This window comes from Argiope bruennichi, chromosome 5 (genome assembly GCF_947563725.1).
Source record: "Argiope bruennichi chromosome 5, qqArgBrue1.1, whole genome shotgun sequence".
Classification (NCBI taxonomy): Eukaryota; Metazoa; Arthropoda; class Arachnida; order Araneae; family Araneidae; genus Argiope; species Argiope bruennichi.
This window is the reverse complement of record NC_079155.1, coordinates 91,551,643-91,575,713: the sequence shown is the minus strand read 5'-3', so window position 1 is coordinate 91,575,713 and position 24,071 is coordinate 91,551,643. Positions and strand designations below refer to the sequence as shown.

Below are 24,071 nucleotides of genomic sequence, written 5' to 3'. Positions count from 1 at the left end.
ATATGAATGCATAAGCCAGAGACGCGATTACTTAGGCAAATGAAATTTTGTGTGAAGCTTCAGCATCTAAATTCCATTAGATGCTATCTTTATTGGATTTTTAATCAATGCCTCTAAAGGTTGATTGTCTATTGGCCTACACGCACGCACACACACGCACGCACACACACGCACGCACGCACACACACACACGCACGCACATATACGGGATATCTCAAAACCACAATTATTTAAATAAGTGAAATTTAATATTTCACCTTGTCATTACAATTTTGTTTTGATTGGTTGGAAAAAAATGCATTCACAATATGCAATCAATTTCCTGGTGCGTTTGTATTAACCGTATTCCAGCGATTAATCGCCAACTATTGGACTCAAATAGGCGTATTCGTAAAGGCGTAGTGGCGTAATATCTCTTCTCGAAAGGCGTAGTGGCGTATTCGTAATAGGCGTAGTGGTAAACAATATACATGTGCCGCTTTTCTCTAGAACACTACATAGTACTTTCATGAGCAGGACATGGGAAATAAAAATCTGAGCATTTCCTCACAGCTTTATCTGAGATCTACATTTTAAGCGGGAGATCCAAAATTTTAAGCAGTTGGAGAGAGGGATGCTATCTTTGTTAGAGAATATGCAAGAATTTTTTTTTCAAGGGAAGGGAAGGAATTTAGCTGTTTTTCATTTGTAATTGCTTTTCTCAGGTTACTGACTTACCCTTTTGTATCTATCCATGTAATAATAAGTTCCTTTTCATTAAATACTTATAATCTACTTAAAATAAAGGTCTTTCCTGACGGTACTTGCAAAGATACGAAAAGTAAAGTTCACATGATAAGCAGTAATGGATAATTAAAGATGGAAGTTACATTCTTTGAATCATTGATTGAATTAATTAAAGATATTTTTTTATTTCCTTGGTTTACTCTTTCTCAATACTTATCTAAATGATGCGAAATGCTTTTTAAAATGTTACTCTTGGAAATTATTATGAGATTTTAAGGGATCGAAACACCTTATTCGTGATGCAGTTTTAGAAGAGATTTTAGAATTTTTTAAGAGACATTTTAGTTTTAGAACGCTTTTTATAAGGATCAAGAAATTATAATATCTTTCTCTCTATGATTTATGGATTATTTTCCTATTCTGTTACTGGTCAGATTATCTGATTAGCAATAGCTTAGGGGCCCTGCAACTTTGTCGAATTTCGAAGTTTCAATTACTTGGCATTATTTTTAACGTGATTTAATTTTATGTCTTCCTCTGATTTGCTAGAATAATTTAATCAAATAAAATCCAATTATCATTTAAAAACATTAGTTTTAAAATTTATTTATCATTACTTGTTTCATATTATCACATTCGCTTGCAAATGAATCTTTCTTCATATGTTTTGAAATTGTTTATTCGATTTTTGAATTAGTAGTAACTATATGTAGTAACTATATGTTAGAATATTTGTTGTTGTTGTTTCTAATGGCACTTGTCAGACAAGTCCACTGACTTTAGAAGTCAGTAATTTTAAGCCAAGGGTGCGTCTCTTTTTTCAGTAGCGCCATCTAGGGACAAGAGTACGACTTAGCTACACACACGTCACAACCCTTTTTACGGAGCGGACTTCATACCTGCATTTCATTCACTCATCCACAGATCGTAATTTAGACCAGAATCAGAGAACGATCACCCTTGATCTAGTACACCCAGTGGTATTACTCACACCATGCAGGACTTTGTGACTACTACATATTTATACGTGCGCCAGCCACCACGCATACGGAGAGTCTTCGGCTTCGGGGTTCGAACTCGCAACCCAAGGGACGAAATCCAACTCCCTACCACCGAGTTATCCCGGCCCTTGTTAGAATATTTAGATTGTATTAATGTTTTGACTTGTTTTTTTTTTACTATTCTATTTGAAATTACTTAAAAATTTAACTTTTTTTTATACCTGGGCTACTGAATACTTGAGAATGATCTCTAATTAAATGCATTATTATTTTTTCAGTTTCTTAGAATATGTATATTGATAATAAATTGAAATAAATTAAAAATCTGATATTGGGGGCGGGGCAGTAGAAAGCTGAAGTTTGCATTGTATATAGACCCTTACATGCCTTAATCCAATCATGAATCTACTACCTTCTTTTGTAATTTGTAGTTCAATACTTACCTCCATCTTTAAAACGAAAAATAATATTCTAAAACAAACATTAAAAATAAAGTCATTTCATCGAACGTTCGTTCGTTCGCACCGTTTCACAGCCAGCAAGAACAACAACTACTGACAGGCATATCAACGTTAAAGGAAAAACACGACTGCAAAAGGACAAAAAAGAATGAATCCTGAAACAGAAACCTAAAAGAAAGTTATTCGTCGCGTCTCGGTCCAATCTCAACCGTATCGGCGGAAAATGAAAATATGAGGGGTTAGGAAAGGACCCGGGCAAGTGAGAGATGAGAAAAAAAGGAGGAACTAAAATAATCTATTGTGGAAACTGTCACGTGCACCAGACAGCATTCAATACTCCTCTCTTTTTCGCCTTCTAAGCCTCAAATAGGAAAAAGGAGAAGCAGAAGAAAGAGAAGAAATGATCGAATGTTTTCAGTTGTCTTCCAGAACCCGAAACACTAGGTGAGGTCACCACCAAACAACCGTAAGAAGATTGACTTTCGATCGATTGAGACTCGAACGATTGCCGATAGATGGCGGTATCTGTCAGCAAAGCGGATTGGCCAGTCGGTTTCCGCGCCGGAGTTTTCAGAGTTGTAATTCACATGGAGCGCGACTGGCCGACGCGAAGATTCAGGGACCGGTAGCTATGCTTGGGATGCTTGTCGCTTTCTGTCTCTGGATAATCTTTGGAGAAGGTATTTGGAGCATTTTCTTAAAATAGAAATTAAGCGCTCTTTTTTTTTAAAAACATGCCATTTTATAATACTAAATTAATAAATTTAGAAAGAGAAAAAATCATGTTTACCATTTTAAGTAACTCGAAAATCTTGCATAAAGATATTTGCGTTTTCACAAATAAACGTATAATGATATATTTGAATATAATAATAATTTTCACATAAAGCGTTTGGTTGCATTTTTTCGTTTCGCTACATTTTATTGTTTTATAATTGATAAGTTAGAATTAAGTAAGCAATTTTATAACAAAAATCGTTTGCTTAAAATAATTAATAAAAATATGCATATTTTATTATTGATTATTTATTTTATAAATAATTTATAAATAATTATTCACTTGATAGAACAAGAGAATTTTTTTAATGAATTTTTTCCACTATTTTATTTGGCTGACCAAACGCTTTGTGGTTTCATACGCTTTGTGAAAAAAAAAAAAATGACATTTTAGTTGAGGAAATTTTCTTACTTGTCATCATTAAATCACTAAAGTAAAATATAGAAACATAATTTATAAAATAATTTCGCGAGAATACGATTTTAAAAATGATGTTAATAGGTAAATTAATTCCTTTAAAGCTAGGTATCTAAAAACTTTTTTTTAAAATCAGAAAGCCAGTTAGACATCAGCAGGTATAACGACTTTTGCATTTTATATAAGTATATGTTTGAAATACTTCACCGAAAAATCTTTTTTTTTTAATCTTTAAAAGAATTTTTTTTTTCATTTTTTATACGATGCCTTATATACTATTTTAAACGTGATAAGGTATGAATCCGAAATTCTTTTTGGACAAATGCTGCTATTTTATATTCCATCAATTTTAAAACGTGCTTGAAAGAAATGAAGGAAGGTTGTATAGTAGAGCCCATACAATAAATGTTTCAATCTACATTTATAGAAACGTTTCATAAAAAAGTAATTTAAAAATTAGACATATAGTTTTCTTTTTTTTTCCTCACTTCAATTCGAACGACAGAAACACAAAGAAAAACATATTTTCTTAAAACGTATGAAAAAAAAAAAAAAAAAAAAAGACGCAAACTTAATATAACACGAATCAATTTATATAAATACACAGGATATAAAATGTTTTCTACTTCTAAAGTAGACATTGACTTTTAATCGCTTAGTTATAGAAGAAAGCAGATTTGTTGATAGATAGTACTAATGGCCATTGCAGTCAAATGTGCAGTGAAAAATTTTTGCATGCTAATTAGAAAACAATTAAAAGAAATTATAAGCAAAATGTTAAGAAATTATAAGCAATTATAAATTTTATACTTAACATCTGACGATTTTATCTGTAAATTCTTTTCTTTAAATTTATCAAAGTTGGTTACCAGATATACATTGGATGATATTCGTTTTGAATTTCTAGATAAGCTTTGAGGAATATATAGGATTTTTTTTTATTCCCCGAAAAAAGCATTCCTTGGCATAATTCCACTTTTTATTTCACTTCCGTCATTTCCAATCATCATTTTTAATTTAAAAAATTAAAATAAAATTATTCAAATTTTGAAAATAAAAATTATTTATTTTTAAAAATCAAACAAGTTAGAAAATTTTCTTTCTTAATTTAAAAATAAACTTTTTCTAAAGGTTTTACTTAATCTGTGTCTAACTTCTGAATATATCTATATTAAATGCAATTTTTTATTGTATTTATTTCTTATGATGTTTTATTAAACTAATCAAAAGATGATATTTTTATTGAATAATAATCGTTTGTTTAAGAAAGTTTGAAAAAGAATGGAATATAAAGATTCTTGTATCAAATGAAATTTTAGAAGTGAAAATTATTCTTCCTGAGAAAACGATTTTAACATATTTTTGTTTTTGTTAATAGAGAGAATTAATGTTTAGTTACGGAATCTTTGAGTTACAAAAGAGATAGTCCTATTATAAAACTTAATACCAATTCTGAGAATATTATTTATTTAAACAGCATTTTGTCATTTAAATAGAAAGATCACTGATTCAAACAGAAAATAAATGCATTAATTAGCAAAATAAACTAAAAATATTTGATTACTTTAATGGAAAACAAGCAAAATACGATATTAATTTCAGTTTCAAATTTGCAGCAATAGCTTTTAAAGTTATTTTATTGTGAATCATATTATTTTTTAAGAGTGAAAATCATTCTTCCAGGAAAAAGCAAATTTAACTTATTTTTGTTTTCTTAATAGAGAGAGTTAATGAACTCTAGTGGAATTTTTGAGCTGAAAAAAAAACCGCATTTATTTTAGTAATTATAAATATGATTTTATAAAGAATCGTGAAAATTCTATTTAATAAAACAACATTTTGCCATTGAAATGAAATCAGCACTAATTGAAAGAGAAAATAAATGCGTATTAATTTATTATATTAATTAAAAATTTTGAAATATTGAATCAAGAATAAAAGAAATATGACATGAATTTCAGTTTTAAATTTGTTGCAGTATCAACTTTTCTTTTAGTTATTTGATGTTAGTTCTTAAAGTTATCATATATTATTTTTTTAACTACAGATTTTTAAATTTTCTTTTTAATGTATTCCATAAACTTTCCTTTTTATTTTCATGGAAATATAAGATTTCATTTTTCACGAACTACAAGTGATTTTCATTTCCATAAAATATTTTCTCATCAAAATTATTTCATATTTACATTTAATGCGTGGCATTAAAATATATTTGCATTATTTTAGAATATCTTAAATTTAAGCCATGAACATTTTCTTTCATTTCATTTCTTTTCATTCATTTTCTTCCTTCAGATATTTCTTTTTAATAGTAAATTAAATTATAATCATATAAATTTTGAATTTAATATGTTCGCTTACGTGAAAATTTAAGAATGTAATAAAAAAAGGAGAAGAAAAATAAAGCAAAAATTTTAAACCATTAAAATAAAGCAAAATAAATAAATTTGTAAATATACCACTTACTAGGTAATATATAATTTTTTTACGAGATTTGTCCTAATAAACATAACTGCTTATATATTTATGATTTCGAAGTTTAATGACGAAAATGCAATATTCGTAATTAATGTAAAATTATAAGAATATTTATTATGAATTTGCTGATAAATACTTAAATATAGTTTTGCTAACTTAATTTAGTTTCTTTCGCATGATAACTTATTTTGAGGAAAAATTTAATTTGAAAACAATATAACTCTTTCTTTGTAGCATTATATTAAAAAGAAGTTTATTCTGTTCTATCATTTATTCACGAAATGATTGCTAAGAAACAAGACGAGATATTTTTAAAAAAGAAATTTTAGAAAACATTTAATGAAGAATAATACAACTCAAATACAAATTCAATCGATAATTGGGTTTATTCTTTTGATTTTTTTTCTCTCAAAAGATGGCTAATAAAATATATGAAATGAGTTTATTTCCGAAAGAAAATTTCAATTGTTAATCAAATTACTTTATGAGCCGAGAATAAATTGTGACGAATTTTTGTAAGAATATTGTAAAATATATAGTTCTAATAAAATTAATGAACTACTAAGAGCTGATTGTTCATTACTTTTGATTTTCTCATTGAAATTAAATTCAATGTTCCTTGATTTTAACTGAGCATTTGTAAAGATTTCTTTTCCAGTTATTATTCGCTCATAAAATGGTTGAACTTTGCATGTCATTTGAGTATGTTATTAAATGTCGAGCTTTTGTGATTCCAAGAATATTCCTTTTATTTAAAATCTAACCTTTTTTTTATTATTTTCCGATAACGTTTTGAGCAGAAAAAGTGCTTTTAATGTATTTAGCAAAACAAAAGGGAAAAAAATGCAAAATGCGAAAAAGATGATAATTGTCATATGAAAATTCCTTTCAAGTTTTCATAATACCTCGCTAAAAAGAATGGGAACATTAGAAAGGAAATTTTTAAATATACAAATTATAGCGTTCTTTTAAACATAAAAATTATCGAATTCGCTTGTGTTTATATTTCTAACTTATTTATGAAAATGGAAAAAATAGAAAAAAAAAACGTCTGATAATAATTTAAAGTATTCATTTAAAAGTTAATTCAATTTAGACCAGAGCTCTGTATTTAAAAGTACTCAAGAATTCAATTGATTTAGAAGAAAATGGTGGATCATATTAAATAAAATAGATTCCTTTTAAGAAAAACAACAAAAACATTAAAGCCAAAGGAAAGATACAGAGTCATATTATATTAAAGAAAATCTGAAGCAAACATATGAAAATATTTATTTGATATAACAACAACAACAACAAAAAAAAAGAACTGATCTTAAGATTATATTTAATAGCCCAATATTTTTTTGACAAAACAATTAAGAAAATAGGCAGCGGAACATCAAATCGCTAATAGTAATCGTTTAACAAATTAACTATTCCGTTGGACGACTTTCAACCATTAAGTATATTTTCAATGAAACTTTCAGTTTTTGATATTATTATCACAATTTAGTGTTATTTTTTTATAATATGAAAACCCATGTTATTGGTAAAAATGAAAAACACGAGACAAATCAGAGAACTTTCGAGACTTAACCTTTAACAAAACTGAATATTGAATGTCATTTTTCATGATACTGTTGAAATAAATTTTTTTCTAAAGTATTTCTTTAAAAAAATCTTTGGCATGATTTCTGAAAGGTGACAATGAGCTTCGATAAAAGAATTGCTTTGATACAATCAGATGTAAGCCAGGAAACTTCGCTTCAATTGTTTTCTTGATTTTTAAGCGCTGCCTGTCAAAAATTTATCTTTGTCTGGCGCAGCAACTGAGATAAAACCTAAATAAGATTAATTAACACCTTTTTTTGAAACTCTATTAACATTCAGTGCTTGATTATTAGTTTATCTTGATTCAAGCGTGTTCTGCTTGAGATTATTTTGACTTCTAAATTTTAAGAACTCTCAGTCAAAATATTATTTTTCGCATAGTGAATGAGATAAACCTGAAAAAGATAAAATACCAACTTTCATTAATATTGGCTCATCATGACGTGCTTGCTATTTTTACTCTCTTGAGTAAAGTGTGTTGTGTAAGTGAGTATCTTCTTTATTAATTATACTGTATTGTTTATTCATTCATCACTAATAAATATTTTCTTTATGAATGCAACTTTTAAATGAGCAAAATTTATTTCCACTCATGAAATTTTTCGAGTATTTTTATATGTTAGTTGATAGTTCATAGAAAATTTCCTATACAGACGAAAGCCACCAAGAAACTGTATTAAGAATGTGAAAATAAAGCATTTGTCTTACTAGCTTTTATGTAATATTGTATACATATTTTTTTTAACGTATATACTATATGAATGTGAACAAATATTCGTGCTTCCTAATTTTCTTATACTCGTATTCGTTTCTATATTCGTATAAAAATATTCGTATTCCTAAAGCTTTGAAAGACTTTCTTGCACTTACTTAACACTATTTTTAAATCTCTTTTATTGCAATTTTAATGCATTTTTTTATGCTTTTAGGTAGGTAGCTATATTGAAAAGTCGATTTCTGGTAATATTATCGATGATTCTTAAGTATGATATTCTTAATTTCTGAACAGTTCTCTTTATTTAATGAATTTTGTTTCTGCGTTTATTCTGTGGAATGTTACATTTTTTCACATTTGCATAATTAGCATCTTAATGCTATTTAACTTTTTTTAAATGCTATTTTTTCAAATTCTAAGTTTGGTAAAAAAATTTTACGAAAACCTTTGTAAACCGAAATGTATTGCATATTTTTTTTTTCGAATTTGGTTTTAATAATTTCTCTCTATGTTTAAAATAAGCAATTCGTTCATTTATAAAAATTTTATAATTGTTTGAATATTTCATAACTGGACAAAAAAGTTGAACATTTCTTATTATTTATCAGCCAGACAACAATAATAGTATTTAAAAATTAGATAGAAATATAACTTATTCACGAGTTTACGATTTGAATAATAAGTTATCTGTGAGAGTTTGTGAAAATTATTTAATGAAATTCGAAACTAAACCGCTTTACCTTATACTTCTTTTTTGAGAAACAAAATAAATATTTCTTTCTATTTTTAAACAATTTTGGCTTTTAACTGATGTATATATTTTTTCATATATGTTTTATATGAAAAAAAAAAACATTTTAAAAATATTTTTTTGCCAAACAAAGTCACATATTTTTAGTTAAAATTTTACTTAATAGAATTTAGTTTAAGTGTTAAACACGAGAACTTTTATAATCTTCTATCGACTCATTTATTTCTTAAACAATTCAAATCTTACACATAATCCTTATCAGATATTGATAATCTATATATACATATATTAATTTAAACAAGTGAATGCTTAAAAGATTAGAGGCTTACAGTTTATTTCTACAATGTTGACAATCATTAACTTGCATATTTCTGAAACTAATTGCTCTGTATAATGTAACACGAGGTATGGAATTTTAAGTTGATACTGGAATTAAAATAACAAATCCATTTTAATAAATTTTAATAATGTAACATGCATCATTCGTTGCATTAAAGTAAAGAATCAACGGGTATTTTAAGCTGATTCGCTTTAAACATAAGCTTCTATTCCTTAACTGATTTTATGATCATTAAAATAAGGCTGTAATGGAATTCTGGTTTATGAGCGCTTCGAGCGAGATTGCGTTTTAAATATTTAAATAATCATGATTTCCTGCTGTTCCATGCAATAATAAGATTGTACTGTGTTATACGTATTTAGTTAATCAAGAAGAATTTTGATAATCTAATCTTTGAGAAATCTAAGGTTCTGAATTTTATATTTAGTTTTAAAAAAGTTGCTTAGTTCATTTTTGCATACAGTTATTACAGAAAAATAGAATAAAATGAGCAAAGGACTATTTTATATAACATATTTTCAAAATTGTTAATTTTCATATAACTATTGCTTCTTTACTATTTATTTACTAGTTATAGTTAAAATCCTGGCGATAAGTATACAGATAACTTATTCTAGACGGATTTGACCAAACTGCTTCAAGTGTGTGTTTTTTACTTGTTAAATTTATCGTCGGATGGTAAAAATGGTTGCATATTGGTATGACATGGGGGTTGTATGTGTTGGAAGCTAATTTAGGTGCTATCCATTTGAAATAATGAATTTAGTGGGTTATATTAGAAAGCTATGAGCTTGTAAATTTCAGGCGGAATTATTTGATAATTAATGGTACATATATGAGAATTTATCAAATAAACTTTGTTATTTATTCTTATTTTTTTTCCTTTCTGTAATTGGAATGATATAGATAAAGATAGAAAAACAAAGATATGTTTATAGTCATTTAAATAATGAGCGGGAGTGGTCTCTCAGATATTTTCTCGCATATTCTCTAGTAATATATTTGTGTATTATAACTGCATGCTAATGGTGTATAATAGTTACAAAAAAGCCTATAAGCATGCGATCTTGGCGATTAATCGTTGGAAAGCAGTTCATACAAAACTTCCAGAAAATCGAATTTAGAATTCCGACCAATTGAAACCAAACCAAAATTAGCAATAGAATTACTATTGCAGTCACATACAAAGTTTCATAAATTTAAATCATTGGTTACTGAGTTATCGCGTTTGCATTCTTCTGAAAGTACAGACAAACTGACACCCTTTGAACCATTTGAAAGATGTGGTTCTAAATTTAATAAGATTGACACTTTAGATGCTAAATTGTGAAACAAATTTTCACAATTTCAAATATATTTACATTTTTGAATCATTACATTTATATGCGACAAAAGTTCAAACCAACAAATGTCCAACCCTTTGACGAATTTAATTCCAAATTTTTATGTACATCTATACTTTAAAAAACAAATTTGTGTACCAAATATTACTCTCTTAACTCGCTTGATTTTGTATTTTGTAGTTAATCGTGTGAAATATATTCATTCAGTCGGGAAGATAGGCTTCCTCTTAAAGAATTTCATTTAAAATTTGATAGAAATATATAAAATTGTTGGACCACATACCAAATTTCATCTTTCTAGTTTATAAAGCAGCTTTGAGCTATCGTGTTTAAAGACAGACAGATAGAGCGACAGGCAGATGTAATTCTATCCAACCGAACTAGTTTCTTGGAAATTTTCTCGAATTTCTCCAAAAAAGGTCTTTTTCCTCCTACCCCCTCTCATCATAAAACCTTGAATAGGGCTTCGAATACCTTGAATTGCATTGAGAAGATTGTGATTACCTTTCGAAGCTACATTCTCTCAAAGATAATTTTATGTAAAAATTAAAATAATAATCTGTAAAAATGTCTGTAGATTGTTTTCTAATGTAATATATATTTTGATACAATGGTGTTGTTATGTTAAATTTACAGCATTTAATTGCAACATATGGATTTCTGCTGTAAACAAATTTGCATGGTTGTGTATAACTGCTGATAATGATTATTTTCACTAACTTAATAACACATGACAACAACCCATTTTTTCTGCATTAATGGTTGCCAAAAAATATATTATATGTAGTATGGCATGTTTAACTTACTGTATGACAAAAAAATGAGAGATTTATAAAAATGCCTTGTCGAAATCTGTCACAAATGGAAAGTCAGAACCTTTCAATGATACTCTGTAAGTTCAATTGAACGATCCTGTCTTTAACAAAAGAAAATAGACGATTTTTTTAATGAAAAAAAATGAAATGGGAAAGTTGAAAATTCTAGCTTGAAAAACATCAGTTTTATTTACAATAATCCAGGAAAATGATTTTACAAACAGTGACAATTGTTAACAAAAACATTTCTAAAAAAAATATTGTTTAACCATCAGTTAAAAAAAAAATTGTCGAACGCCCACATATTTTAACACCTGTAGATTCTTGTTCAAGAGGAATTCCAAAATTATTTTAATAATAATCTTCATTGTCAATGAATGGAAATTTTAAAAAGTTTATTGTTTAACTCTTCAATTTTGAAAGTAAAAATAAATTCAAATGCTATGCGAGTTTATATTGATTGGATGATGATAGTTTATTATCGATATATCATTATAGCATTACTTTTCAATCGATATTTTGAGATGTGAATTTATGTTTTATTGATTCATGTTATTTATTCCTTTTTAAATTGTAATTTTATTTCATTCTTAGTATTGCGCTTAGTAACGAAATGTTTTGTTATTAAGAATGGACCAGCAGGAGTATCTCGCAGGTTCTCCAATAGAAATTTTACATCCACCCTTCCCATGCAGAAAATTGTGGACTTTGGGCAATTCTGTGAATGCATTTACTGCTCAGATTTTTATTTTCATACTTGAGAAATGAGTGCTTCATAGAATAGTAAAGAAAACTAGCACTTGTGTATTAACTGCATGGCGCCAGCAAACAATAATTATGAAACATAGACCTCTGGCGTGAATCTGGCATTTTTACCGACCATGGAGTGTAATGTTTGGCGATAAATCGTCGGTATGCGGTAAATACAGAAGTATCAGAAAGTCGTATTTTAGACTTCTTTTTCCGAATGACTAAAACCACAGTCTACTTTGGAATTACAATTATATTTATAAGATCGCACATTGAATTTCATTTATTCCCCTCATTGTGTTTACATGTTTACAAGAATACAAACCGACAGATTTCATTCCAGAATTCATTCCATCAAATTAATCACCTAAAATTAACATTTTAGATGATTAATCATGTGCACTATTTAGCTCTTTACATTTTATAGTTATCCTGTTCCCTTGTATTCTGACAGTCGAATAGACAGACTTTTTCTGCATCAGTTTCATTTAAATTAGATCAAAATCTACAAATTTGGTCTACAGTCCATATACTAAATTTCATTCACCTAAATCAAATCATTTTTTATTTATCGTGTTTGCAGTCAATATACTAAATTTCATTCACCTAAATCAAATCATTTTTGAGTTTTCGTGTTTACAGTCCACATACTAAATTTCATTCACCTAAATCAAATCATTTTTGAGTTTTCGTGTTTACAGTCCATATACTAAATTTCATTCACCTAAATCAAATAATTTTTGAGTTATCCTGTTTACAGTCAATATACTAAATTTCATTCACCTAAATCAAATCATTTTTGAGTTATAGTGTTTACAGAACACAGAAATAACGTCGAAAATGTGTTCTCTGAACTCAAGGAGGTCTGAAGCGTAGAGTTCAATCAAGATTTCGAATTCGAATTGTTTGATGATTACAATACTTTCTCTGTATATTTCAATGCGAGAAATACCCTACTTGAGTATTACTGTTTGCTGCGACATTTTTGAGTACACTTTGTCGGTGTTATTTCACCTGTGTTTCATGCAGAATAGAGAATAATTATTCATCACTGAACCAGTGGGACTTTTTATCGTCCGGATTGTTTTCGGATATTTTCTGTAACAATATTATGTTTAATTCAAGTATTCTAAAATGCTTTTGGAGAAAGTTCGCGGAATTCTTATTTCAGAATCTCAACTTCGCAACTGAAGGACAAGTGTTCTGCAAGTTCTCAATACCTGCCTTATTTGAGAAAAACATGATATTAAATTCATCATAGATCAAATATATTTCCATTGGCATGACTTGGAACCTTGTAGTGCTGGCTCAGATTGCCTCCTTGACGTCTGATCACATTTCAAATATCAGCACGGTGATTAAGAAAATTCCAATGTATTGATTTCAAACCCTAAGAGAACTAAGGAACTGCTGCATTACTGCTTTAAGGAAGGAGGATACAATTTTTATTGAGTATTTTCAGAAACGTTAAGCAACTTCTGCTTGGTTACCAAAGTACAAAAAATGAATAAAAAAACTCCTTAATGCATATAAATATAATTTAAATGCTTTTATCGATTATCTTTTTATGTTAATTTAGTGATGTTCGTACTGAGATTAATAAAAAAGTGCAATTTTAATTAATGTTTTGATCCCTAAGTGATGAATTCAGCAGAGATATTTTAGTCCTTTTAACATATATTTTTTTAACATATAAATGTATTTTAATAATTAGTCATATGAGAATTTTGAAAGAAAGTCATTAACATTGTTTAAAAATGAAAAGCATAAATTTAAAGAAATAATTAATTTTATTTTCCTAAGAGCTTAAAATGTTTGTGAAGCAACAAAACAATTCTATTAAATTAATGAATATGATAGAAATGTTTTGCAACGTCCACAACTAAGTATGCAGTTTTCAATTTTAAAAAAAATCATTAATTTACCTAACATCTTTTTATATTTAAATCTAAAACATTGTATTTTTATTAATTAAACAGTAACTTTTATTTGTTACAGTGTTCCAACTCATTTTTCAATTGCATATTTAACTCGCAAATCTAAATAAAAGTTAAAAGCTATAAATAATACCAGTTTCAATTATTTCCCGAAATGATTAATTGTCTCGGAATTTGTCATGAAAAACGTTAAAGTATGAATTGATTATTCTTGCATGGGAGATAAGAATCAAAACGAAATGGAAAAATGTATAAAAGCATTTTCCATTTCCATCAAACATTTCTTTTTATTCTGGGACCTGGTAATTAAAATGATCTGGAATTCGAGCTTTTCGGTATCTGCGTTTGTTAAAAAGCGCCGCGAGTTTTTCCTACGTGCTGCTGCTGTTTGTAATTTTATTGGTAACTTAAGAATTCTTCTCTTCGAAGAATACACAAAAAGAATGCGCCTTGTTAGAATATTTTCATGAGGCCACTTTAAATAGTTTACAGGCAATTTTTCAAAATGTTTTGGCACTTGGAAAGCGAAATAAAATATTCTTATGACAAAAAATAACAAAGGCGAAAAGAGGACAAGAACGACAACAAAAATGCCAACTTTTCCCACATTTTTAACAATGTTAAGGTTCTCGTTTCATTTTTTATGCTTTTTCCTTCCCAAAACAGGAGAAAATATTGAAGCAATTTTTTTTTCATAATTTTTTTGTGTGTTTATTTTATACATTTCCTTTGTCTAAAAGCGAGCAAAAATGCGGACTGAGTGTTGCTTATTGGAGAAAAGAAAGCACTGACAATGAATTCTTTGCATCAAAAATATTTTTATCATTTTTTTTTGTGTGTGTGTGTGTGTGCTTAGTTTTCCACCCCAATTGCTGGAAACGTTTTAGCAGAATTTTGAAAAATAAAACCACGCAAAAATTGTAACAGTTTTCTGAAGAAAATACGTCGTGGTTTAGGCGGAAGAATAACCACCCGAGTATTTCACGCTATATTGATTTTATTGCCTGTTTCGCTGGGAAAAACTTACCCAGGCATTATTTCGGGATTCCAGTGAATTGGAGTGAACTTAGAAAGGACCAGCTGTAATCCACCTAAAAAGCTTGACAAATATTGCCTTAATTCTTGATGAAGTTTTGGCCGCAGTAGCAGAATCATTACCACAAAGAAGAGAAACAGTATTGTTGCAGCAAATATTAAGGTGTACGTACACACTTGAAGTTTTTTTTTTTAATTTTAACTTTAAAAATCCAGTTTTTTTACAGTAGGTTATTAATATATGTTTAAACTCATTTCACTGAGAAAAAACACATATTACACTAATTATTAATTAATTAATTAATATTTAATGAGCTATTTAGCTTATTTTTTGAAACATGATATCTTAAATTATAATTTATACAGATACACAATTCTAGTTGGAAATTATGCCTAATGTTAGTCTTCATGTTGTCTGCCTCAAACAAATTATAAAAATGTATAGTTTTTTTTAAACAAATTTTTCATCAACAATGAATAGAAAAAGCGAGATTTTTTTCTGTAATTTTAACATTTAAACAGCTATTAAAAATTTATTTCTATAAATATAACTTTGATTGAGGCACAAAACATCCGCTATCTCATACATATTATTTTGATATATAAATAACTGTATTTGGATAATTTCTTGATGAGTTATGATTGTTTGAATGAAGCAACATAGTGGAAAAATATCATTCTTCATAAAATGAATTTTAAAAACACCGTAACTAGAGTTTTTAATGAAAGCACCTCAAGAAAAATAATTATAACTCGAGAAATATTTCGAATACTGAGAACATCTTGGTACCGTTTGAAAGCTAAAGGACCGGAGAACATTATTAAGCAATAAAAAAAATATTCGATATTTTGAACGATTTTCGAAGTTTTAAGTGTGTGCATACACCTTAAAATGAAAGACTATTTTTAGATTTTCAAAAATATTAAAAAATTATGCATATATTATTTGGTTTTTTAACCCTTTCTTTATTAACCTTTATTATCTTGCCAGTTTCTAATTCATACGAGGGGCTTAGAATATGAAACAAAGTTATTTTGGTGATAACTCGCTTTACATCCTGTATTCCTCGTTTGAAATAGAAACTGGTCCGCTATTACAGACTTTGTCTGACAGGTTGGGCTGGATCTGTATTGAAAGGATTAAAGATAATTCAGAAAATAATTTGTTAGTAATTATTATAGGATCTGTATTGAAAGGATTAAAGATAATTCAGAAAATAATTTGTTAGTAATTATTATATTTTGCTCATTGAAATAAAAGGCGGATGTTTAGCTTTCTAATATAAAGTTAAGGAATCTTCACCTTTTAAAAAAGATGAAATTCTGTTTCTTTTCGAAAGTTAAAAGCTCAAATTCTACTTAAAAAAGCTGAATCCATAAATAGTGATTGATAATGAATTGTTATAGATTAAATTTTTTTGATGAAATTTTCAATCACTGTAATCTAGACAGAACCAAAACAATAAATAATGCAAGAAAAGATCAAAAGGAAATAATGATCCAGTGACTACACTGATTTATACAAAAAGAAAGTGATTTATACAAGGTAGTTATATATAACTAGGGAGTGCAATATCGGACCAAAAGTTCAATACCAGTATTCGGTATTTTTTAGATCTTAATACCGAAATACTGGTTTTAATACCGATAGTATAAATTTTAGAAAAAGAAAGAAAACACAGGTGTTTCTTTGTTTTATTTGCCAGTTTTATTATAGAGTGTAAATATCGCAAAAAATAATTTGTAACTTATAAATTTTAACAGTATATAAAGAATCACAAAAACGTAAAGGAACATCTTATTTAAATCACAAAAAAGTGTAAATATGACTATTCAGTCTGTGGTACTATTACAAATTTCTGAAATGTGATCTTAAGAAACATAATGCATCAATTATACTGTCATTAAGCCTGGAACGTAATTTTGTGCAAAAATTACCAGCAGTCGAAAACGCTCTTTCGGCATCTACGCTAGTCAGTGGTACTGTTAGCAATGCGCGATATACTTTTTCCAAGTATTTACCTCTAAATCCCTCATCTTCAAATAAATCGATTTCTCGTCGGATGATTTTGGATACAGCTGATTTCTGTATTGTATTTTGGTTCTTTGAAATTTTTTTATTTATCGCTAATTCTAATTTTTGTATTCTAAGCTATGTAGAACCTGTTTTGGTTGATACATTTCATTGAAAATTGCTTAATATGTTATATGAACTAATTGTAAAAAGATATTTGGAATAAAAAAAGTAGTTTCAATTCCGACTGCCAAATTGCACGTTGTATTCAAATTGGACATTTTGTACATTGGATAAGCTTTACTGTTTGGCACTGGGATTCAAGAAAAATGCATAGAGAAACGAATATCTGAGTTAACCAAGATACGCTTAAAAAGGCCAGTATTTATTAACCACAAATTATTAATCATTGCGTTGCCATTTTTTTTAATCAAAGATGCAGCAACACGAGGAAAACGACTATGAAAAGGCAAACGAAAAGTATCTTTATTGGAAAAAAACAGTTTTTGAAAAGAAGATTGTTAAATTTGAAGAGATTGGAAATTCAAAGGAAATTGCGTAAGAAATCGCTTTTGTTTTGGTTGGAAAAATTCTCTGCCTATTATATTTCTTGACAAGTGCTTGAGCGATGTTATGTGAATTCTCTCTCTCTCTCTTTTTGTTAACAGCAATAAAATGTCTGATGTTTGTTTTAAACTGATCTGCTTGTATTTGTACGATAATTTTTAAATATTTGTAAGACCTTCTTGTGTGCAAAAATTACACCCCTTAGGTATTACAAGGGCAATGATTTTACTTGTAGGTATTTTTGATAAGAATAGCCCTTAAAAATCATGGTGTTGGGAAAGTTTTTGGTCAGATGAGATTTATTTTTACCTAGATGGAAGAGTAAAAAGCCAGAATTGTTGCATATAAAGTACTGTAAGTTGTACCGTATTATTGCGCATGAGCAGACCATGCTTTGTAATTAAGTGATGGTGCTGGATGGAAGTACTTCTAACTTCTTTCAGTGTTCTTTTCTAATTGGAGAGACCACTCTTCAAAGTCCTAAAAGCTAATACGTCGCGAGCGTACTTTACTGTAAGCTTTATCAGGAATAAGAAATTTGTGCCGAATGCGGATGTTTAGATGTTGCCGAATTTTTAGAGAAATTGCTTTTAAAATAATAGTACCAGTATTGTTCGCAGGAAAGTTCCAACGTGCCATTTTTCCATTAATTAAAAAATCCCCCTCCCATGGTATAAATTTATAGATTTTAATATATATTTGTACACGTTTTGAGGACTCCAGGTAAAAACCAACTATTCTTTAAGTGTGTCATTCATACTTCTGAATAGTTAAGAAAAGAAATAATAACACAAAAAGTCTTTTGTGTTGTTATTTTTTTTTCATTTCCAGTGATCGTGAAATAGCTTATTTACACGCACAGAGCGCATGCACATGCACAGAAACACACAAAAATCGAGGGTGAGACAGAGACGGATAGACATAACTAAATGCCTAGCATATGAGCAAAAAGTTTTCCAAAATTCAGAAATTACAAATCATTCCAAGTTTCCAAACGGAGGAAATATTATTATTTTTATTTGGCTATAAGTTACACTTAGATTATAAATGTACAAATAGAATTTCACAACAATAGCACAAATTCTTATTATATTTATCTAAGTGTTAAAGAAATGACTTAGAAATAAAAAAAAAACTTTTAGAAAAATTTCCTGATGTGTTTGGGCATTTATAACAACTATGGAGATTCTTGCGAACGCTTCCAGCATTTTACTATGGCGTTCATTAACTATTTGACTTCTTAAAATGCAACCAGAAATCAAAATTCTTACTAGAATTCTAGTACAAAGAAGGAAAACAGTGCCCTCTGTCTCATCCGGCTGGTGTTTCTAACCATATTTTTCTATGTGAATTGGATTTTTTTTTGTATTTCCTAATTACTTGAAATAATTTGTATATTGAATTGTAAATCACTCTTTTTATCTTATATTATTTTTTTTCAAATATGTATCTTTCAGTGCACAGAAAAAAAAAGGAAGAATAATCATAATTTTTTTCACATAATTTCGTAGGAAACATTTGTTAGTTACTCATTTAAAAGCAAAAGATATGTATTTTAATCAGAAAATGAAACTTGTGCTCTGAGAAGTTGAATTTAAATTCAGCGAATGATTTTAAGAAAATAAAAATATCAATATTTTAGAACTAATTTTTATCTTGTAAATAAAAGATCATAATTCAGCTTTTATTAATTACAGCGTGATTAATATTAAAAGCATTTCGAAAACATTTCTCCAAAACACTTTTTAACCTTAAATTAAAGTTAAATAAGATGTAAAAATATAATTATTTTTTGTTATTGTTTAACTGCTCTAGAGCAAATTAATATCATATTATATATAAATAAAAAAAACCCTGAGTGATATCCTATTTTTATGTATTTTATTCTGTTATTTTATAAAATACCCTCCTTATTCGATCAACAAGGAAAGTGAATTAAATATTGATTTGATAAATCTATAGCTACAAATAAATAATTCTAAGCAATATCAAAAACAGATTACATTTTCAAACGCGGAATAAAAGTGAATTATTTTATTTATCGGAAGAAAAATAAATTAATTTTCAAGCTATAAAAAACCCCCACTAATATGTTTTCATTCAAATGTATGATTATTTTCGATATTTCAATTTTCCAGTATATTATTTTTATTTTATTATTTCCTTTTTCGTTTTCAATGATCGTGAAATAGCACATTTTGAAAATGAAATGGTTGATTCTTTTTTGCATCTAAATTCAGTTTTACACCATTTTAAGAAGAAAGAAAATATTTTGACAAATTACTTCATGCAAATTAAATATATTTCAAAGACTAGATAATTTCAAATTATCTTGCAAATTAATTATTTATTTATTGCATATAGATACTTAACTTTTTATTTGTTATCTGAATTTCTCAGTAAATAAATAATCTTTATTAATAATAAATAGCACTATAAATAGTTTTTATTGTAATTTAATTACAATTCAAATTAAGAGTAATAATTCAGCGAATTTTTTGTAATGTAGTTGAACAAGTTTGTCAATATATTATTTTTATAAAATATTTACGAATATTTGGTTATCATAAATGTAAGCCTATTTAATTTTTCTATTTACTCTACATAAACACACGCAGACGCAGACGCACGCACGCACGCACGCACACACACACACACACACACACACACACACACACACACACACACACACACACACACACAGTAACATAATAAATTTATCATAAAGGGGGAATTTGTAATTAAACTTTAAATTGTTCCTTAATTTGTTAAATTGTTCTAATCCAATCGCCCCCTTCCTTCTTTTTTAATTTTGTCTTTCATCTTTTTAGAATCTGGCAATTACTTATTTTAGAATTTCACCTCTTGAGTTTCATTTATGTATTGTCGAGCGATTTGCGCTTATGTAATTGTCTTCTAGTAGCTTTAGAGTCTATACTAAAAGTTTTATAACATCCTGTGTACAGCATTACCAGAGAGAAGGTTAATTACATTTTTAAAGGAAATTCAACTGGAAATTTTTCACAGATTTTCTTAAGGAAGAGCAAATTTAAAAGCCTCTTAATTAATATGCATTTTTTTCAATTTCTGAGAAAAAAGAGGCGATTCTTCTTGTATCAAAAAGAAGAAGGCTTATGGTTTTTTCTACAAATTTTCGCTAGGACTGAAGATATAATGTATGTTTCATCTAAACATTAAAAAAAACAACTGAAACTTGGATTGAACCATTAGTTCACAACCATTAAATTTGCAACAAAAATAAAATCTAGCGTTATCAATTAATTAAGTATGATAACATTTTCTGTGACACTTTATGTAATACATCCTGCATTTTCTACATGATCATCCCTATCTTTTTCAGTATCGTTCACTTAATTATTGCTGACTAAATATGCAAATCTAAATAAGGGAAACAGTAGTCTAATGCTCAGTTTAATGCTTGGAGAGTCGCGGATTGCAGATGCAGTTTCATAAAAAACCTTCTGAATCGACCCTCATCATATATGCATCATAATCAATGCTAAATCTATTGAGAATTAAATGTCCTCCTATTGGTTCTGTAGATTTAGAGGAAGAAGTGCTCGGGTATAGTCTAAAAATCATCTTGACTATCTCATAATAGATCTTTTGTAGCTTTTTAAAATATGCATTAATTCCCACAAATTAAACCTTTAATGGAATTATCTGTAAGAAAACAGATGACTATCTTGTAAATCTGGTATAAAACTATCTGTAATCAAACAAAAGACTTTATCTGGTAAATCTAACGTGACACTATCTGTAACTAAATAGGTGACTTTACCTGATAAACCTGGTATAAAACTATCTATAATCAAACAGATGGCTCTATCTGATAAATCTAGCATGAAACTATCCGTAACTAGACAGGTGACTTTATCTGATAAATATGGTATAAAACTATCTGTTATCGAACAGAAACTCTATCTGATAAATCTAGCATGAAACTATCAGTAACTGAGCAAGTGACTTTATCTGATAAATCTGGTATAAAAATATCTGGTATCAAACAAATGACTCATTTTGGTAAATCTAGCATGAAACTATCTGTGACTACTCAGACGACTTTATCTGATAAATCTGATACAAAACTATCTATGATTAAACATATGACTCTATCTGGTAAATTTAGCTTGACACTATCTGTAACTAAACAGATAACTTTATCTTATAAATATGGTATAAAACTATCTGTAATCAAACAAATGACTCATTCTGGTAAATCTAGCATGAAACTATCTGTAACTAAACAAATGACTTTATCTGATAAATCTGGTATAAAACTATCTGTAATCAAACAGATGACTCATTCTGGTAAATCTAGCATGAAACTATCTTTAACTACTCAGACAACTTTATCTGATAAATCTGATACAAAAATATCTATGATTAAACAAATGACTCTACCTGACAAATTTAGCTTGACACTGTCTATAACTAAACAGATAAATTTATCTTATAAATATGGTATAAAACTATCTGTAATCAAACAAATGACTCATTCTGGTAAATCTAGCATGAAACTATCTGTAACTAAACAAGTGACTTTATCTGATAAATCTGGTATAAAACTATCTGTAATCAAACAAATGACTCATTCTGGTAAATCTAGCATGAAACTATCTGTAACTACACAGACTACTTTATCTGATAAATCTAGGATAAAACTATCTGTAATCAAACAGATGACTCTATCCGGTAAAATTATTTTGACACTATCTATAACTAAACAGATAACTTTATTTTATAAATATGGTATAAAACTATCTATAATCAAACAAATAACTCTTAGCATGACACTATCTATAACTAAATAGATGATCTTATCTGATAAATCTGGTATAAAATTATCTGGTAATCTTGACAAAAATAAATAGATATATTTGTTTCATTAAGTGAGCTTGACGACGGAAGTGCAAAAGTGTATGAAATATTCCATTTTATATTTATAAAAGAAATTCCTTTTTTTTTTACTGATTTGAAATTTTTTTTCCTACTATTTATCACTTTTTAGTATTATAGGATATTTTAATTTTCTGATAAACAATAATTTGAATATGTTCTTTTCTAATTATATGTTAAGTATTAAATTATATTTTAACATTGATGCCATCGTTGCTAAATCAATTGATTTTATTGATTTGCTCCGTTTTCCCATCACTATATGCAAAGATTTAATTCTCTAAACATATTATTCAAATATTTGCCAATTGTCAGTTATTTAGCAGAAGCCCATTTTGAACAAATAAGATAAATTAAGTCTTCATTTATGAAAAGTGCTATCGGTAAATACTAAGAATTTACAGTCAAACACAGTAATAATTTACAGCTAAACACAGAAAACAATGCGAATCAAGTTTAACATTTAAAGTCAACAGCAAACAGATATTCACTACTATTTAGAAAATTTCGCTGTAAATATTTATTTATTATTCCAGGTTTCAAAAAGTTTCTCTTTTAACTGCCAAAATGAATATCGTTTGACAATTCAGTAATATTAATTAGTTCTGTAGAAAGCGTATCAGTTTACATTTTTAGCGAAGTCACAGATATTCATAATCAAAGTTACGCGACAAATAAATATAATTAGCAATGCGAATGCAAAAGCTAATTTGCTTCAAAAGACTAATTAACTGTATTACATCAAATTATTAATTAACATAAGGGAATAAAAGTAGGAAAGTGAGCGACATTGCTTTTGAGTTTAGCAGAAATCATAAGTATATATTTCCATTCATAATTGAAATTTTAATTTGTCTACAGTTGTGTTCATTTTGGATTCTGTCTGTACAAAAACGTATGGCAGTATATGAAATTCGCCGTTAATGTTAAATATTGTTAAATGAATTATTTGTGCAAACACAAAATGTCATGAAACAATGAGTTTTGCTATGAAAGAATATTTTGCGATTGTCAAAATAAATTTAAATAAAATCAAGGTTTAAAGCTGCATAAAGGAGGGTGTTGCTCCTTTGACCGCTTGTATCTTTAACCTCTTCTATCTGAAGTGGTAAATGGTGACGAAGTTGAAAAAAGTTTTGTTTAGTACATATATTAATCGCCAATTACGTAATTTAAGTTGTTACTATTGTGCAAGGTTAAGGTTCGAACCTGCAACGTTAGGGTTCATAGCCGAGAAACAAAGCCACTAGACAAAAGTGTACACTCGTGTCCGGAAGTTGTTATCTGGCTTATGAAGTTACCACCACAATACTCTCCCACCAGTGAGTCGGTAGAGTTAATCGCGCCAGTTATGGGAGCGACGAATGTGATTATCGAGCCAGGCGTTATGGCTGGCGACGAACGTTGTTATCACGCCAAGCGTTATGGCG

At 28.2% G+C, this 24,071-nt stretch overlaps 1 protein-coding gene across 1 annotated transcript in view; it reads left to right on the top strand.

Annotated features, from left to right (window-relative positions):
• Positions 1 to 2,800: 2,800 nt before the first annotated feature.
• LOC129969147 (uncharacterized) overlaps positions 2,801 to 24,071 on the top strand; it is a 195,404-nt gene continuing 174,133 nt past the window's right edge. The window contains exon 1 of the mRNA XM_056083574.1: positions 2,801 to 2,868. Within this exon, the coding sequence (XP_055939549.1) occupies positions 2,820 to 2,868 (49 nt within the window). The 5' untranslated portion in view covers positions 2,801 to 2,819. The remainder of the gene's footprint in view (positions 2,869 to 24,071) is intronic.